This window comes from Rhea pennata, chromosome 1 (genome assembly GCF_028389875.1).
Source record: "Rhea pennata isolate bPtePen1 chromosome 1, bPtePen1.pri, whole genome shotgun sequence".
Classification (NCBI taxonomy): domain Eukaryota; kingdom Metazoa; phylum Chordata; class Aves; order Rheiformes; family Rheidae; genus Rhea; species Rhea pennata.
The window spans coordinates 1705726-1724658 of NC_084663.1; the positions used below are offsets into that span (position 1 = coordinate 1705726).

Sequence of the window (18933 nt, forward strand, 5' to 3'; positions counted from 1 at the left end):
AGAGCCTGCTGGGTAGTTTGTGCTCCTGTTCTGTGTCCGAGTCTTCCGTGAAGGCAGCTTTCCTAAGAAACATGCCTTTGAGCTTGCAAAGATGGAAGGCAGCATCCTGGGGAGACACCAGGAGCTGCTCAGTTCCTGGCTTTATCAGTTGCTGTCCTCCAGAAGGCAACTGCCTCTGCTCCTCTGCGTGTTTGTGATGGTTTTAGCAACATCCAGAAAGGGAAGCCAGTCTCACCACGGGTAGGGAGTCACTGCCAAGTCCCTTTCAGGTTGAGCATTTATAGCACTTCCTTAAGTCCTGTTGGTTTCAGTGAGTTTCTGTCAGCAAGGGAGCTGTGCCCTGTCTGACCTCATCTCCTGGCTTCTTGATGACCTTAGAGCATCTCCAGGACCTCCCTTGCCCTCCCCGTCTCCCCTCCCCTGGTGAGTTTTGACATCCATTCCTGTTATCAGGCAGTGGAGACTTACAGGCCCTCCAGCTGTCACAGCTGATGCTGTCCCGGTTTAAGCATAGGCCATTTACCTTCCACGTGTCCTGAATTAGGGGAAATGGACAGGAGGGCTGGGTCTGTTTAAAAATTAAAGCTGATTACAAGGCATTAACATTACATTTAAAGAAATAGGCAGCAGCCCTCCTCTTTCAGCATAGTTGCAATATGTTCCCTTTTGTTCTGGTCTGGAGGAGGGCGCAGGGCTGGTATCTACTCCAGGCTCATCGGGGTTTCTTCTTTATTTATCTGTACATTTGAAAGGGGGAATTGTTTGATGCCAGCCGTAATACTTAAAAGCAGTTCTGGTCCTGCAACCTGAAGGCAATTCCCATCTTTGGGATCGTATCAGAAAGCTCGAGTTTTCTCTGCTGATCTTGAATTTCTGTTGGAAAATTCTGACACTGTTGCTCTGTCTTCTGAATTGTACCTGGAGGCCTCGTGTTTGAAGAATCCTGACTGCTTTACACGTGTATTCATAGGATTGTGCCAGTGCCAAAATGCAGCCAGTCTCTGGGGTCTCTGGTCTGGAAGGCAGCAGTCAGGAAGAAAAACTGTTGTTTGTTGTTGCTTGTTTTTTTCATAAGGGCTCAGCTTCACTGAGGCAGCTGAATTTTGGGGAGTTCTTCGTCTGAGGTCTTCAGGGCTGAGGAAGCAAAGGGCCATGGTTATTTCATGCCTACAGGGCCTGGGGCCTGAGCGTGTTGCATGCAGGAGGTGCTGTTCCTCCTGTGCCTGGCCTGGTTGCAGAGGAGGTTTGAGCTAGGGAAGAATGTGGATTTAAAGAAGTGGGCAGGACTGATGTCTTTCTTTAGAGATTTGTCTTAACAAGGGCCTTTGAAGCATAGATTTTCTGCTTGTCTTTGGCAGCAAGGCCTCATTTTTTCATTTTATACAGTTGTTGCTTTCCTAGGTTTTCCAGGATCATCTTAGTTTTTTTCACACAGTGACTCTGCATACAAGAAAGTAATAAGTAAATCTGACTGGGCAGACTCTGAATGAATGAGCTGCTTTACCAGAAATTCATTGTGCTGCTGGATTGAATTTGAAGCCTATTTATTTGGTGTGTTTCTCTGTGTAATATTTATCCAGACCTCTGCATCTTCGTCCCACGATCCCTCAGTAATCCACGTGGCTTCAGAAACGGTTTCGGAGTGCAGAACACCTACTGCGAAGAGGCTAAGCATTCTGGCAGGTCAAGCGATGTATGTGGTGTGTATTTGTATTCACTGGATGTTGCTTTTCTCTGTCACTTAGCAAGACTCTTCACTTGGCTTTACCATTGCCAATGTTGCAGTTAATTTCCAGGTGATTGTTTCACTTTATGGTGACAAAGTCCCCAACAAATTGGCTTTGCTAGAAAGCCATGATGCTAAAGTCATGAGCTCTGCTGGTCTCCTCGTGCTGATATCCCCTGAATCTGGATATCTGGGGAGTGATGGGGTGTTTTGTGCTCAGCTCGATGGAGTTTGGTTTTGCCTTTGCTGGTGGGAAAGGTGCTTTCTGGCTGCCAGCTGTGTAACGTGATGGAGATGGCGGCTCCATGCAGCCGCGTGCTTCCTCAGCCAAGATAAATGCTGGGCAGGAGAAGGAAGGGACACTGTTGTCTTTATGGAGTAAATGCCTCATTGTAACCAATGTGTGACTAAGTGCATAGGATTTTGTTTGAGAGGGTTTTTTTCCTAGTGCACGTGCAGAAATGGCAGTCAATAGAGTTGGGATTTTTCTCTAAAAATTATGTCTAGGGGCACAGAACTGGATAGACGAATACTCCACTCTTGCTGCTTTTTCCAGCCCAAAGATTGGCATGTGAAGGAGTAGAGGTATTTGCGTGAAGCCTGTCAGCAAGTTCTCCCTACTGCTGCCACCAGGGGATGTGTTCTTTGTCCCTGGGTTGAGGTTGGAAAGTACCTTCCTGCCAAGCTGCACATCTTCAGCACTGTGCTGTTTTATTTGTAGCTCTTGGCCTAAAGGAGAGGATAAAGGTAGAGTTGAAGGCTTTGCTGGTGGAGCTGTACCAGCAAAGCTCCTTTGTGAGACAGCTGGTTCTGCCACCTTTGCAAACCATGCACTGGTGAAAGGACTGTCACAGGTGGGTTCTCCCACCAAGCAACATCATGCTGGGGAAGGCAGCTTTCTGCCATTTCTGCTGGACACAGCTATGCTGACAAAACTTACGTGTGTATGTCTGGCTTTCAGTGTTCAAACCTCAAAGTGTTAATTTGGGTGGGTGGTAGGTCAGGCTGAGATCAAAACCAGCTTGTGCTTGCTGCTCCTTATCAAAAGTTGTTCAGTGCTCCCAGGACAAAGCATATGTGTGACGGACTCTACCTAAAAAAACCAATTTATTCAAACCACAAGCTGAGCTTGTAGCAGCTTCCCCCTTGAGGTATTAGACCATGTCAGGTGTGGGGCATCACAGACGCATGTAAGAGCTTCCATGTTAACACCAGACAGAAGATACTCGAGAGTTGCCTTACTTGGCCCTGCTGGCACAGTCTTGGAGTCTGGATCTTGGTCGTTCTCCGGCTGCTCTTCCTGCTCCTCCAGGTGGTCCTGAAGGAGACATCCCCGTGTGCCCTCCATGTGCGCTGGTGTAGCCGAGCTGCTTCCAGAGCAGGCAGCTGCTGGTGTGTCCACAGGGGTACTGGCCCACAAAGGCGACATGTGCTGCTCATATTGTGTAGGACTTTGTTTTTTCTGCAGCTGGATCCCACCTCGCCCTTCACTGCCTGGTGTAGGACTTATAGTGTGCAAGTAGGCAGCCTCCTGCGAGTGGCGTTCGCTTGCCCCCAGCCATGGGGCAACGGGTGAGTGCTGACATCCCCAGTTTGTGGCCGCATTGCTGGTTGTCTACCTGTCCTACGTCACTTCTATCTCTGACACCATTCAAGTGCTCAGGGAATTGGAAGAGCAACCTGCGATTACTCTGAATCAGGGCAGATGGAGAGGGGCTTCCTCATCCCCCAGCACCCCAGTGTTACGGCAGAACTGGGCTGCAATCTGCCGCTCCGTGACAACAGGGCGCAGGTTTTGCCTTCGTAGCAGGTACCCTTTGGCTACGAACCGGGCCAGACCTGGGCACCCTCTCCCTCGTACGTGGAGAGCCTTTGGGAAAAGCTCCTGTGTTTTGAATGGATGGAGGCTTGTCTGACCTGAGGGCAGTCGTGAGCTCCAGGCCCTTAATGGCTGTCAGTGGGTGTAGGGTGCAATCTGATCCAAATGGGAAGCTGGCTGAAATCCCAGCAAGCTGTTGTAACTGTGTAAGGCATCTTATGAAATGAGATGGTTTTCGTAAACTCACCCCCCACCAGGCCCCCCACTAGAAGGAGAAATACCGTGCAAGCTAAGCTACAAGCTGGGGCTTTCCCAAGGACGTTTCTCTTCGCAGTGCATCAAGGCATGTTCTGTACATCTGTCCATTTAAGAAGCTAATAGTCCCGTATATTAGACTGAGGTTTCTTTCCCAGAGAGCTACTTGGGCTTTCTGTTCTCAGCACAGCCGTCTTCCTCCCTGTTCCTCTTCAGACTGTACGTTCCCCATTTCGAGGGTTCGCAGTGCAGGATGGACCTCTCGTAACTGGAGGATGTATCAGTTCAAAGTGCTGTTTGTTTTCAGGGTTTTCTTTGCCTTTAAAAATTGCTCTGCCGCTCCTTGAAAACAGCTTCAGCTGCTTTCGTAGCAGAGTTTGACCTCTTAAGTTCCTGTATTTTTTTTTCCTTAGAGTGCCTAGAGATTCATTCTGTGGCTGTATTTATCCTCTTCATTGGATCTCTGTAGCAGGGACTGATTTTAAGGCCTAAAAGCACAACCCCATCTGTCTGGTGCCTCTGGGGCATAGTAAAGAGCCCCATCCTACAACCACTGAGCATGTGAGATGTCTTGCTTGCAGAAATGTTTTCACTGTCCCCCAGACCTGCCTACAGCAGAATGATGAAGACGATGGGTTTTAATTCATTTTCCTGAGTGGCTGCACTGAACCTTCAGACTTCCATTTTTTCGAGTGAAAGTCTTCTCTCCGCATGGGCCCTCATGTTCCGAGGTTAGATCTGAGTTTGAAAAGGGCAGTGTTTCTTGCTGCTTCTTGGAGGAAGGATTCATTTGTTTATGCTTTGAGATGCCGACAGGTTGTGGATGGGCCTGGGGTGAGGCGACTCCAGCTTGGTGCTCCTTGGCTGGTGACGTTCTTGGGTGGCCTTGTCTGAAGCGTTGGTAGGATGTCCTCGCCTTTGGGTGCACAAGGGAGAGGAGGTCGTTTGTCACCGTAAGAACCATTCAGCCCTCCACTGTGCACACCAGCACCTCCGTGGCAGCCTGAGATTAACCCACTGGGACATCCTTGCTCCCCCCTTTCACTGGATGAGTCGTAATAGTAGCTGGGCAGAAGGCTTGAAGGTAAAACCCATTTTTCTTTGCCCTCTGACCAGAAGGGAATGCTTTTCCTGCTGCCTGGTGTGTCTCTGGGAAGTAAATCACAGCCACAGTAGAGGGCAGTGTGTTTGTCCCTGGAGGTCTCTGTCTCCCAGTGACCTTCTCAGCTCATGAAGACAGCTTGGCTTTGCTGTAAAGCAGCTCATGTGACAGCAGTAATCCGCAGCTAGTAAACAGCTGTGCAGGAAGATTGCAGGGGAATCGTCCTATTTTCCTGCAATGCAGGCTAGCACACGCCACCAGGATGGTGCCTTCTGCTTGCCCGTTCCTCCAGGAGGTTCCTATTTACTTGGTGGCACGAGAGCAGGGCAGGTTGGTGTGTCTGGAGCCGCAGCAGACACCGCTGCAAAGTGCACTCGGCAGGTCAGGAGCGCACCCATGCTTCTGTGCATTGACATGAAGCTGCAAAACCAGTTCCAAGACGAAAAAAAGCAGTTGCTCCTGAAGTGGTTTCCTCTGACTCTTTTTCAAAAACAGATCTGAATGTGGCTCTTTCCTCCCACCCTGCAGTGTCCTTCTGCTTAATTTATTCTTTAACACATGCATCTTCCTCTTGGTGTAACTTTCTGGCGACCCACATGGGCCCCTGCCTCCCCCGGAGGCTGCTCTGCAGGATGACAGCAGGGCACTTTGTCCACTGGGGCACTGCTCAACTGTTTTCCTTCTGCCCATAGCAAGTTACTCTGAAGACTCCCTAGTCTAAAGTAAGCCCTAGAGATGGCACAGGCTCTGAGAAGGGAGAGCCTGAGTAGGGCATTAACTTGGAATTGGTTTAAAGTTAATCATGGCATTATTTGCTATTCCCATCGCCAGCTTACAGACTGTTGTAAACTTTCGCTCCCTAGGACTGTGCCTCCTTAGTGTCCTGTCTCCCTGAACGTCCTCATCTCTACCTTCCCCTTGTGATTTTGATCTTCAAAACTCCAACTATGTCCAAACGGAAGTTCAGCAAACAGTAACGGGGCTTAAAAGTTGGAGATAATGATGACTAAAGCAGGCACTCGCAGCCCGAGACCCAAGGCCAGGCAACTGTAGGTTCCCTGTAGCATGGGCATCTGCAGCCCTGAGCTGCCAGCACGCATACCTCAGTTTCTTCCAGGAAGAGGAGCCTTTGATCAGGTAGGGAGCAGTTGCTTCATACCCGTGTAATCCCCTGGTTTCTCTGCTGGGTCTGCCAGAAACCACTAACAGTGTGTTTGTGGTATCAATAAGTTGTCCACCAGGACACGGCCTGAGACAATCCCTCATTTCATGTAAGCTACTGAACAGCCTTCAGAAATGGCCATCTGTTACTGCTGGCCTATGACAGATTTGAAGAAGAGCCCTTGCAGTGAAAGGCTCTCGCCTATTCCCCTGAGCCGGCTGATCTCTTCCCTTCCACTCCTTCCCTTCTCAAAAGCTTTGTACTTGCAAGCATTAGGGGGCTCTAATTGGCGTGTGCATGATAGAGCCACTGCATTTAAAAGGTGAGTGTATAGCTAATGGAAGCTGAATTTTATTGCTGGCATAAATATAGTATGTTCAACTCCTTTGAAGTCACTGGGATCAGCAGGCAGTGGTGTTTGGGTTCGATTACACACCATCAGTGATTGTGGCCCAGGGGTTGTTTCCCATTGCTCCACCCCACGGCTGCATTGCAATGTCCTCAGCCAAATCTGCTCAGAGGTTCTTGGGTACGTCTTTTTCAAGAAAGTGTCCAAGTCACACTTCCAAATAGGAGTTAAGTGTTAAGAGGTTTGAAGTCCCACTGCAAATTAATAAGACTTGGACTTGGCCAGACTTTAGGTTTTCCACTTATTTGCCGCTGGCAGAGGTTTGCTTTCTTGCCTCTGAGCCAGGACAGCCATTCCTTCAGTCCAGACGTGGGATGCTGGCTTGAGTTGTCCAAAGCAGATGCAAAGCAGGAGGGATTCTCCAGCTGCTGCTGCTCGATGTGCCCTGCACACGGATCAGGTTTGCAACCTGTTCTATCATGCCCCTGCGAGTGGGGAGCGACAGGACGGGCGGTTATGCAAGTGCCTGCTCGATTCTTCTTGGGGCGTTTGTCCGCGCGGGTCCTCCTGTCTGCGTGTCACGAGTCTCCCCTTCGTGGGGCCCTGCGCACCTGGGGTGAGACTCATGGGGACGGAGCATCTGCAGGGCTCCTGGCTTTTGGGGCGAGGCGATCGGCCCTCTCTCTGCGTGCATCATTGCCTTCTCCTTGAGTGCTACCAGGCTACTTGCCTTCACTAGCACCGAGCCAGCGCGGCTCGGGGTTTGCCCCGATGCACACATGTTCTGTGTCTCGGCACCAGGCCAGAGTCCAAGCTTTTTCTTTTCTCTCTCTCTCTCTCTCTCTTTTTTTTTTTTTTTTTTTTAATTAGCAGATGTGCACAGTTTAAAAGCAAGGAATCTGCCAGAGGCAGTAGCATACCAAGAACAAGTACTCTCAGGAGTGAGAGGTAGGAAGCTCTCCCACCTGCTGCACAGCCCAGGCGGCGGGAGACGGTGGTGTATAAGAAAAAGGAGGAATGTGGACTGTAAAAACTTGCTCTTTCCACGACACGCTCCATGTCTGAACTGTGTGTTCGCTATGATTTATTGCTTGCTTTGCTGAAGGTGGGTCAGGTTGTGCCCAGGGGAAGGGGCGAATCTCTGCCAAATGGGTCCCTGGGCCTGTAAAGGAGACAGGCTGCAGGCAATAAAGTGCAGTGATGCCCAACACCATCGCAACGAGGACGTGCGCTGCTCTGCAGCAAGGATGCTTGCATAGCCAGATCTAAGGGTTATGCTTTGCAGTAGAGAAAGAGGGACCCTAAAGGTGTGTGTGTAGCCCTCTTTTTCCCAAGGAAAAAGATGTGTGCTTACCTCCCTCATCGCAGCTAGTGTTGTAGCTAGCATACAGTAAGGTCCCAGCAGAGACCTGAGGCACGAGAGTTGCAGCTTTATGCATTTGCAAGGTCAAACTTTGAACTCCTTTGCATGGTGGAGAAGGTCCTCCAGAGCTCTTGGTCCTCCAGAGCTCTTGGTCCTCCAAAACCTGTGCTCTTCACTTGTCTGCATCTTCACATCAGCTCTCTCAGGTCGGGAGCACGACGGTTTTTCCCCCCAGCCAGGGGGCATGGGGCTTAGACATGACGGATGGAGCAGGTTTTGGTGTTGCCGAAGGTAAAGCAGGAGTCTCGAGTCAGGAACATGGTGCTGAAGGAGAAAAGCCGTAATTTTGGACCCGTTTGTTGGACATGAATGCTGCACTCTGTTGTAGCAAAGAGAAGTTCCTGCCGAACAAGTCAGGGAAATGCTGGGAAAATGTTTTTTAGATGAAGCCAGAGACTATCTGGTTACGTATTACCTTACTACCAGAACAATAGCTGCTTTATATCTCCATGTGTTAAATGCTCTGTAGTATATGCTAATGTTCATGTTCACATGTGATCTATCGTGCAGTCTGCTAACTTGTGAAACTCATTAGATCCATGTCTGTTATAGCCTAAAAAAATACGTTGGGCTCTTTTCAGAGGCCAGAGAGGCTGAGTGCCTGGATTTCATGATCTTTCTAGCCTAGTGCTCTTGGGATAAATAGAAATGCCACTTTGGCAGGCGTTTCTGCCTCTCATTCATTTCTCATCCCTCATTACTCAGGGAAGAGCGGAGAGCAATACTAGAGGTGGCCCAAGCCTCTGTGAGATGGATTTTCTGCTCTCACTTGTGTGCAGCCCTTCCGCGTCAGCCCTCTCTGGTCCAATTAAGCCACTCATCTAAATATTTGCAAAATATCTACAAGCATCTGATACTCGCCTATCACTTACTCTCCCTCCCGCTTACTTACGCACGGAATGCTCTATAGAGATAGGAACGTTTAAGTTACTGTGCCTAATACTATGGTGTTACATCATATGTGGACACTGAATTAAATTAAGGCTGCAAGTGTTTTGTATTTTAGCTCACGTATAAAGACCAATAAGCAAAAGGATGTTTTTTTTCCCATGAATACATGAATTACCCTACTTACTGCCCTGCGCAGCTGTAGTATCTAGCTTTTGCTCAGCCTTTTACGCTTGCATTTTATTGTCAGGCTTCCTAGCAGCAGACTGCTCAGGTTGCAAGTGGAGCCTGGCAGAGAGTTCCCCAGGTGAGTTCATTTTTGTGGTGGTAGTTTCCAATATTGGGGTTCAGCTGCTGGTGGTGCTGCCACTTGTTCCTTCAGGCTCCTCACTGTGCATGGTATTTCTTGGGGATAAAAGGGATAGATTTATCTGTCTTCTTTTTTCCCCCCTCTTTTCACACTTTTAAGGGGACGATATCAGAAGCTGAGTATATATTTGCATCAGGGCATCTTGTAATGGCTGTCTCATCCCCTGCTCTGCGCCTGAGCGCTGCCGGGCTGGGGGTGGAGATACGCGTGCCTGCAGGGCGTGCGACTGCGTTACAGCCCCGTCCTGCAGCCTTATGCAAGCCCAGCTCTCCTGTAGTCATTACCTAAGTAAAGAGCTGGTGAGGAGGACGGAGCTGGGCACAGACGTGTGTTTAATAACACTCAGCAGCATGGTGGTAATGGCTGGGGCTGTGGGAGAGCTGTGGTCTTTGGATTTGTAAAATTCAGCTTTTTAAAGGTCACAGACATAATGCAGAGTTAAAACAGCAATGCAAAGGAAAAAGACTCTCAAACAAACTTGCTGCATCTCATCAGTTTTGAGAAACTACTGGCTGAATGTTGTAAAAAAAAATAAAATCTAAGAGGTAGGCTGTCCCCTGTAGGTAGATAGGGAAACAGGAAGATAGATAGAAAAAGTTACGTGTGTGTGTCCACGGACACTTCTGCCAGCTGCAGCTTATCAGCCTTTCAGACTGTGGAGAAACCTTTCTTTTGCAGTGCAGCTGGATATGACATATATTCCCCTTGCATACTGTTTGTGGTTTGCAGGGGTGCCCAGAGTATCATTCCTGTGGAAACTCTGGCAAATAATTGTCTGCTTCATTAGAATATACATTATTTCAGTCCTTAAAAAAAAAAAATTAAATTCAAATGACTATATGTATTCAAAAATAGGCTTTAGTCCTTCAAGCTCAAGTAATGTAAAATTTTGTTTCTTTTGGATAGGACTGCCTTAATTCTTACAGTTGCCTTTAATAAACTCTATAGAAAATGTAGGATCCTAAAGGCCGTTTCAAAGGTAGGATAAAATCAGTCAAGATACACAGTTCTTCCTCCAGAAGAGACCATGTGGATTTTAGAAGGTAATGAGTACACTTTTCTATAGGAAGTATAGTAGGATTCTGTAGTAATTAAACTGAAAACTTCGAAAAATGGAAGAGAAGATAGAAATTTGTACTATAATTACCGGACTTCTCAAGAAACAGCAGGGAAGTTAGCAAAGTACTTATGGCGAACTATAATAGAGATCACTATTAGGTGATTGTCCAGAAGCTTTACGGTGCTATATTGATCTTCTGTCCAGTCATCAGTTCACTATCTGATGTATCAGAAGAGAAGCAGACTCTAATTTCTTAGGTGTTTCCCGTCTCTACTTTGAGAAGCTTTGCACTAGTTACACCTGCCTGCTCCGTCTGAAATAGCTTCTTAACAGAAAACAGATTGTAGGAAAAAGACTATTCCAAGTTGAGCAGACAGTAGGTATTGTGTACTTTCTCTATTTTTAACTATGTTTCCTATATACATGATTGACCATGATAGACTGCTAATCTTATCAGGTGTGCCCTTCACTCTGCGGCAAAGCCAGCTGATTAAGGAAGCTTAGAAGGGTTATTTGCTAAGCTTTCGCCCGTGGAGTCTGGGTAAAAAAGCTTTCAGCTCACAGGTAGACACATGCCTGTTTAGTCTTCTACTTGCATGTTCCTCACCTCATCTTCTACGCATAAAATTGACTTGGCTTTAGACTAACTTCCACCAGAAACCCAGAACTTGTGTGTTGGGCTGTGTAAGAACTGATCTTCGTATGCAATACATAATATAGACACAGCTTGATTCTGGCTGTGCCAGTGTCCAGGTCCTGCTGTTACTGAGTTTTAAATTCATCCTCAGCACCCTACAGAGAGGAGAGGGAGGGACAGGTAACCTTATGTAAGGCTTAAAGGCTGAAGGTGTGAGGCTAATCCACCATGAGGATACCAGACTGCTGCTTTGCCTTCTTTCCTAAGCACCCTCTTCTCTTCTCTCTTTTTTTTTTCTTCAAAGAAGAAAACAAGTGATAAATGAGCAAAGTAATAGACCCAGGATTTCAGATTAAAGTAGTCATTTCCAACATTAAGAATAACTGAATTTTTCCTTATGTTACTATCCTCGCTGTAGATGATTACAAATGGAAGACTTCTGGTCTATCAGGAAGGGGCTGGAAAGAGAGAGATGCATGGCAGTTGTGAAGTGTCATCAGTGAAGGAGCTGTTTGTCTCCACTTCTTGAAGACTGTGGATCTTTGCTCTGCCAGGGAGGAGTTTGAGTATTGGTTTGGCTCTCTGGAGCCTCTTTCTCTTTCTCTGAAAGTACTGGGGCTTCAGAGGAGATAGTTCTATGAGCACCACTCAAACCCTTTTTGTATGTCACTTAATAGGATGAGTTGTCGCCTCTAGGGACAGAGATTCTTGTAAATCAGCAACTTCCCATCTCCAGTGTTTTGTATCAAAGCATTGCAATTAAAAAAAAAAAAAAAAAAAAAAAAAAAAAAAAAGAGACTCCAAACATCCCAAAAGAACAACAATAAAAATAAAAAAATCTCAAGGGATCTTGTTAGTCACTTGATAAAGGAGTGTGATGTACTGTAGACTCTCTCTCCAGGATGAAAACTGGGTCTTTTTTATTCTCTTGGCTTGTATATTGAACAAAGTGGAAGGCACAAGCATGCCTGCCCTGCCATGGTCTGCTGAAAGGAACCACAAGCAACCACGAGGTCTTTTTGAGGATGGATTGCCTTCCTCTCCTGTAGACCTAAAGGTGAAAGGCCAAGAAATAAGGGAGATGAAACCAAAAGCCCTCCAGATCTTGATTGAGCTGTGACTCTCCCATGCTTGTAAAAAAAAAAAAAAAAAAAAAAAAGAAAGAAAAAAGAAAGAAAAAAATAGAAGTGTGTAATAAGATGTCAGTGCAGTGAGCTGTCTTCTTGAAGATAGAGAAAGAAGGTCAGTCTGACCAAATTTGACGATAAACAGCATACAAGTGCCCAAAGTTAGGTCTGAAGTCAACGTCTTGGCTTCCAAATAAGTACTCCGAAAATGCCAAGCATCAAATGGCCTTTGCTGAAGTTAAATGGAGAAAAAGAAATGAGCTGTGTAAAGCATAGTTTTGCAAACCTGGCTCATGCAGTTCTGATGGCATTGGGCTGGAGGTACCAGATCAGCTTGGCTTTACGGGCTGCTGAGACACACCTTTTCCTCTGAACGAACAGAGGAGGAAAGCTTATTTAAGTAGAACAAGATGAGCCAAGGCTAAGGAAAGACTGAGTCACTGATGATATTAAGCAGGTACGTGACACACAGGGCCAGTTTGAAAGGCTGAGGTGTGATCCTGAAGATGGAGGTGGTGCAGGGAAGTAGACAGTGGCTTATGAGCTGCTGTGCCCTTCCTACATCCCATGCAATGGTTGGTGGAAATGTTGCATCTCATTTTGTCTCTTGTGCTTATCTTCTGTTCTAAGGAAAAGTCAAGGCTATACTGGAGCCTGCTAGACTGCAATGCTCAGTTTAGTGCTCCATCTCTCAGGTGCCCTGACTCAGCTTGCTACCAAAACTTCGTGTGGTTTGTGTTAAGTATCTCTTCACTGTGATTTTGACCAGAATAGCTCTTGAAAAGACAGATGGTGAACTTTGAGGTACGCTTGAGGTCACGAAACAAAGTAAGGACTATAACTTTTTAAAAATTGTAATTTGTTAGAACAATTGTTTTTATGTTGAAAACAACAGTGCAGAGAGGAGAGGAGACTGGGACTGTTGTGTACCTAGAAAGTTGTCAGAGCTGGAATAACTGCATGGGTTTTTTGTGATCTGTCAGTAAGCCATTTGAGATGGTGAAAATTCTTCCAATCATCATCTTATCCTAAAAGATGTCTAATTTGAGTTAGTCATTGATGTTCCAGCGATAGTGGAAAGAGAGAGATACTTTCAGGGGATAGTTCATCTTATCCTGAGGTAGGTGCCTTTGTTAAGAGATGTCTTCTGCTTCCTCTGTCCCCATTGATCTTGGAGGATCAATGCTTAAACTCCACAGTTGAAATTGAATGACACCCTGTCCATGGTGTCATGTCAACACCTTATATCTCACAGGACAAGTTCAGTTTGTGAAGGCTTCTCTGCAGTCAGAGGATTTTGCAGGGTAATCTGTGACTTTGAGAGTCTTTGTTTTAGGTGGTGCAATTTATATCTTGTTGTAGATGTCTGATTGTTTCTCTGAAGATACATGCTCATGCCCCTTGCCTGTACTTCCACCCTCTTGATGACGTCTTGTGTTAGTCCCCCAAAAGTGAGGTGTCCAAGGCAGTTATTTCTGGAAATTTTGCCAAGACTGTTTCCTAGGCAGAGGAATGTGGATTTTATAAAAACCCGGTGTAGCAGTTTTTAATATGAAAGCTGTACAGTCCTCTCATGTGAGCAATAATATGCCAGTAACACTTCAGCACTGCAATTTTCTGTCCTGGTAAGAGTGGGAATGGTCATTAGTCCGGCATTCAGTTAGAGGATATAGTCACTGCTCTGCACTCAGGTGGTTTTGCTACCTGTATTGTAGGCGACAATATCTACCATTTTGTCAGAATCCATGTGACCTTATTTCCGTTTGCATGACTATCCTTTTTTAAAAAATGGTAGCTGTGAGGAGTAATAAGGTCATCCCTGCTGCTTTACCATGTTGCTGAAAGAAATTATATGTGGCTGGGAGAATGGGGTTGATTAGCTACCAAGTTTACTGTCAAAAAATACTTCTAGTGCCAATTGATTTGTCTAGTATGTCCTAGCACCATGTCAAATTTGCTTGGTTGGGAACTCCACTGTATAGCTTAACTGTATCATAACTTCTTTGCATAAAATGGAGCCTGCAAAATACTGTTCACATATAAGACTGAAAAGGAACTCAGGAGATTGCTTACACCAGCCCCTTGTCCAAGCCAGCATCAGTCTTACTGGCTCTTAAAGATCTCCAGTGATGGAGACTTTGTAGTTCCCCAAGCAGATTATTTCAATGCTTTGCTAACCCTATATCTAACAGTTTCCTTGCTGCTTTTCAAGCTCATACCTTATCCTGTCCCACTGTGAAAAGGAAGATCAGGCCATTTGATGTGTTTACGGACTATTTTACATATACAGAATAAAGCATGCTCAGTGATGTTTTAATTCCATTATGCTGCCCCAGGAGGGCAGTTCATTGCTGAGAAGTTCTCTAGCAATACAGTTCCTTGCTTCTGATTTCTGTCCATTAAAATCTGCTCATTTTGAATTTTCTGCCGGAATTGTTCCATCATGTCTTCAAAAGTCACAAAATGTAGCAATCAAATATCTGCTTAGCTCTGTGCCGGTGGTCTATACTGCATTTCAGAACCCAATAACTTCTGTTAGACTTTGTGCTTCTAGAGGTGGGGGGAAATGAAGTTTCAGGAATATCTACAGGGAAATGCTGATTGTGCTGGGCAATGTGTGTGTCCTCAGTGCTAGTTAAGAATAGTGAAGCAAGCAAAGCTTGTGAATGGGCTGGAGGTCAGCAACCAAGAAAGTCCAGTGGAAAATTTCATGTCTTCTGAGCATGGCCTGAGCAATCCAAGGCCTTCGAACCTCTAGTGGCAGGCAGGGAGACTTGTGAGGGCACTCACGGTGGTCTCCTGACTCTGCAGCACTTGCAGATGTTCAAAGGAAATGATGAACCAGAGAGTTTTCAGCAGTTGTCCCTGTTGGTGTCCAAGAGAATAGAGAAAGGCATATTGACTTTGGCATCCACCACATCGAGTCTGCTTTCTTGGTGGTGCTGATCGTTCTTGTTGTACCAGTGGAGCCCTGAGAGCAGCGCTGGATGCAGCTGGCCTGGCTTATGGCTTCTGCTGATCTGAAGTGGGCTCTGGGACTCTGTTTTGGAAGGGAACGTGCAGCTCTCCGTTGGAGTGCTGGCTGTTGATAATATCATTGCCTAGCTAAAAAGCAGATGATGTCCTATGCTGTGTCAAGGGCTCCAGGGTAATGGCAGAAGTCATTGTGCTTTTTCTATTTTGCCCTATGAAAGACATTGAAAAAGTGGTACTTCTGTGCTACTTGATGAGTACAGGCCTTAGCTGTAGCTCCTCACAACTCTGTGCTCAGCTTCCAGAGCAGTGTTTCTTGAAGCTTCACAACTTCCAAAAACACAAACTTACCTCTGTGAACAGCACCTCTCTTAAACTCTTTCCTAACCAATATTCCTGAGGGTATGTTGAAAAACCTCATGCTGTCTCCTCTTCCACCTCTTGCTACAGTTAGACTGTCTCAGTGCCACAGAGCATATCTAAACATTACTTCAGACTCTTGGGTCCTTAATGCAGGAGACAAGTTGCATTTTTCAGTTTGCCTTTTGCTTCCTCACAGTCCTCCGTTTCCAGAGACTGCCCCCACAAGAGTTTGCATGGGCACAAGATCAGCTCTCAGTTGAAGTTGATGCTACCAAAGATGACAATTTTGCACTTTTGGAAACAAAAGGAGACAGTTTCCTTTCTTGCGTCCAGGTTCGGCATGGTGACAGACTGCTGTTGCCTTGTGTGGTCCTGAATGAGACTGGTTCATGTCTCTTGACTCTCAAAGACTTTGCTCTTGTCTTGTGATTTGAGCATTAGGCAGAAAAGGTTGCAGAGTAGGATCTTACTGTTCAGGTTTTCTGTGGCATAGAGGGCCGTACCAAGACGTACGTTCTCAGGAAGAGTCCACGTTCAGATGATAGATGACATCTCTCTCCCTGAGTGACTGGCAGTTGAGAGGTCCCTTGAGATTATGTGTTCTTCTTCTAGCCATTCTGCATGCCTTTGGTATTTGACTTGAGGACTAAGCTTTCAAGCTTTTTACTTTAAATGTCTGTATTGTCCATACTGGTTATTGAGGCAACTCCTTCCTTGGTATCAATGAAGATTTTTCTATTCAAAGGGAACATTTCAAGGCTTGCAGAATCCAACTGTCCAGATGAAAATTCTCTGTCACTGTAATGAATGTTCCTAATGTTCCCAGGACATGTGGCAGGAAGTCTCTTCAGATAAGTCCTATCAAAACTTTGATCCTTATAGTCCAGCTTCAGACAGAGAGCTTTGTCTGAGGCTGCCTTGGGCTGTGAAGTTCCCTTGCTGATGGGTCCTGAATTAGCTGAGGTAGGATCTGTATTGCCGTTCCAACCCACTCTCCGTTCAGGTCCATCATTATTGCTTCATCCCTGGCATGACATATCCACTAATTAAACTTGATGGCCTGGGATTGCTGGTCCTAGAGCATCAACTTCCATCTCTCGGCATTTGGATTTGGGGCCACATGGGATGCTGGTGAATGGGCTCTCAGTCCCTGTGTGCTGGTGTTGACAAACAACACTGCAATGGATGTTATCAACAGGCAGGGTAGCATAAGCCTCACCTCATCTATGGCCAGGAAATAGCTGATTCATGGAATTGAGGCATCAAAGATCAGATTTTCTTTGCTAGTTAGTTATCTGTGTACTTTGAGCAACTTATTGGGTAGCCTGAGCTGCTTTATGCTACTAGACACTGAATAGGAGGTAAGGATGTGCTTTTGGGAATAGACTTAGCCTGAGGTACCAGGGGAAAAAGAAAAAAAAAGGACCTGGTATCTCTCAATAGGATGGCTTTCCAGATTTGGCAGGATTAGGAGTGTCCAACATCTGGACATGGAGTACATCTCTTTCTCCTGCTGCACTTATTTTGATTTCAAAGGAGGAGAAGAGGTGTAAAAGTAAAGCAGAAACTGGCACTAATGATCCCAGTCAGTCCCTTGACCATCGATTGCCCTGGATGTCCAGCATGCTGCTGAACTTGAACACCAGTTTCCAGAGCACCTCAGCCTCTCAATGTCCCACCTTGTGGCCTTCTGCCCACAAAGTCCTTCATAATGGTTTAACTGTGCTGTCACCTTCATTATAGAGTCAAAATTCTGATGCTGCTGATGATCTACCCTCCCTGTCAGAGGTGACACATCTGTGTCAGTCATTACGTGGTTTTTGGCCTCTTTGAAGCCTGTGGTTCCCCACAGTTGTAGGCTTAGCCTAACTCTTACCCTTTTTCTTCTGTAAACTGTAAGCTCTGGTCTGCTGAACCAGCAGGAGTTGTGTTATCTCCTAATGACCACTGGAGTCTCCCAGCTGAAATGCAGCTGCTAAGATCATCTGACCGGGCATTAGAGCGCAGCTAGCCTTCTCGGAGCCTGCCAGCTCTAATCCTTCGCAGACTTTGATTCGTGGTCCCTATATCAATCTGTAAGGCCTGCCACAGCTCTCCTCCTCCCCTGGCTGCTCTGGTGTCCTCTCACCTGTCCCCTTGGTGGCTGGTAGGCCACACTGGCCATGTGATAGCATCCATCCTCACAGTCGCAAAGCTGGCTGATCCTTCACAAAATCTTTTCCTGGCATGTTGCAGGTAAGTGAAAGGCTAGGTTGGCAGACAGGCCTTGGTGCCTGGTTTCAGCCCAGCTCGCCATGGAGATGTCCTCCTTGTCACCAGTTTGCTGGAGCTGGCTCTCGTGTCCCAACCAAAGCAGAGAGGCGCTGGTAGGGAGGGGAGGTGGTGATGGTGGCCAGGAGGGAAGAAGATGACTCCAGGCTTTGTGCCTCACGCAGCACTCCCCCCAGAGAGGTTTTTGGTGACTGGGTGTGTTGTCGGAGCGCTGTAGGCAGGAAATCCCTTCACAAAGGGGAAGCAAACACGCGTCCCAGCTGCACCTTCCCGCTGCCTGCCGCCGAGCCGGCTCCCATTGTGCGCGCCGCTCGCTGCATTATTAATCGCGGCTGCTGCCGTCGCTCGCCAGGTAGGAGCAGGTCTGAGCCGCGCGCGGCCGACGCGGTGCTGTGCCACGGGGCCCGGACGGATCTCGCTGCACCCCTTCGGCAGGGTTTTCCTGCCCGCGCCTGCCCTGTTGCTCGCGGAGCACCCTAGCAGCACTCAACTTTATTTGCAGATGTGTACTTTTTTCAGAGACTTGAAAAGTTTTTTTGTCTAATGGATTTCCTGTTTTTAATACAATTGAAAGGGTCTGAAATCCGTGCTTTAGATTAACATATGCCAGCTAGATTAGGGCTAATCAGGGTGCAGGTCTGAACAGATGCAGCACAGGGCCAATCCTAGACCTGATTACAGTATCTCAGTAGTTTAATCGTATCTCTCCCAAGGGCGATCATCTCTGCTTTAATGCATAGCAGACTTTCCAGCCCTCACCCATCTCCTCCTTTGGTTCGTTACCGCTCCTGCCAGGAAGGCTGCTACGTCAGATGCTGAGGCGATTTAGCTTAATCCCATGCAGAAAGGGATCTGCGTGTCGCTGTCTCTCATGGAGAGTTCTCTGCTCCTAGGTGTGCTGTGGCCGAGATGCGGTCAGCCTTGACCAAACCTTAGGTGCTGTGAACTCACGTTTTCCCAAGAAACCCCCGTTCAGGCTTTCCATCTCACCATCTGTGATAACAACTTCCTCTGGCAGGCAGTAGCTCCATCCTACCTAGTGCTTGCCTTTGACCAGCCCTGAGGGAGCAAGTTTTTACCTTGTGTGCGCCATGGTCCACGAGGACAGGTCAGTTGCTTGTGGTGACTCTGGTCTTTGGGTTGGCCAAGGGAGTAAACTGTCATTTCAGAGAGCTCCAGCTATCTCCAGTTATCTCCAGATGAGCAACCCAAATAACTTGTAGGGCTAGTTGGGTGGTTGGCCTGAAGTGGGGGCATGGTTGGACCCTAGACCAGATCTCCAGATTTGTGCCAGAACCTGCTTAAGCTGGGATGTGCTACATTTTGTTGGAGAGTCTGATTGGAGATTGTCTTTGGGAGGGCAAAACATGAGTTCTCATTTCAATGCTTTGTAGCCTAAAACTCCTCA

General features: G+C 46.9%; 1 protein-coding gene across 4 annotated transcripts in view; it reads left to right on the forward strand.

Moving 5' to 3' along the window:
- Positions 1–18933, forward strand: part of NRF1 (nuclear respiratory factor 1) — a 71580-nt gene that overhangs the window by 49443 nt on the left and 3204 nt on the right. The window contains exon 11 of one of the 4 annotated variants that reach the window (XM_062579910.1): positions 5766–5821. The exons of the other annotated variants lie outside the window; for them this stretch is intronic. Coding sequence (XP_062435894.1) covers positions 5766–5797 — 32 coding nt within the window. The 3' untranslated portion in view covers positions 5798–5821. Of the gene's footprint in view, positions 1–5765; positions 5822–18933 lie in introns of those variants that run through there. 4 annotated transcript variants of the gene reach the window in all.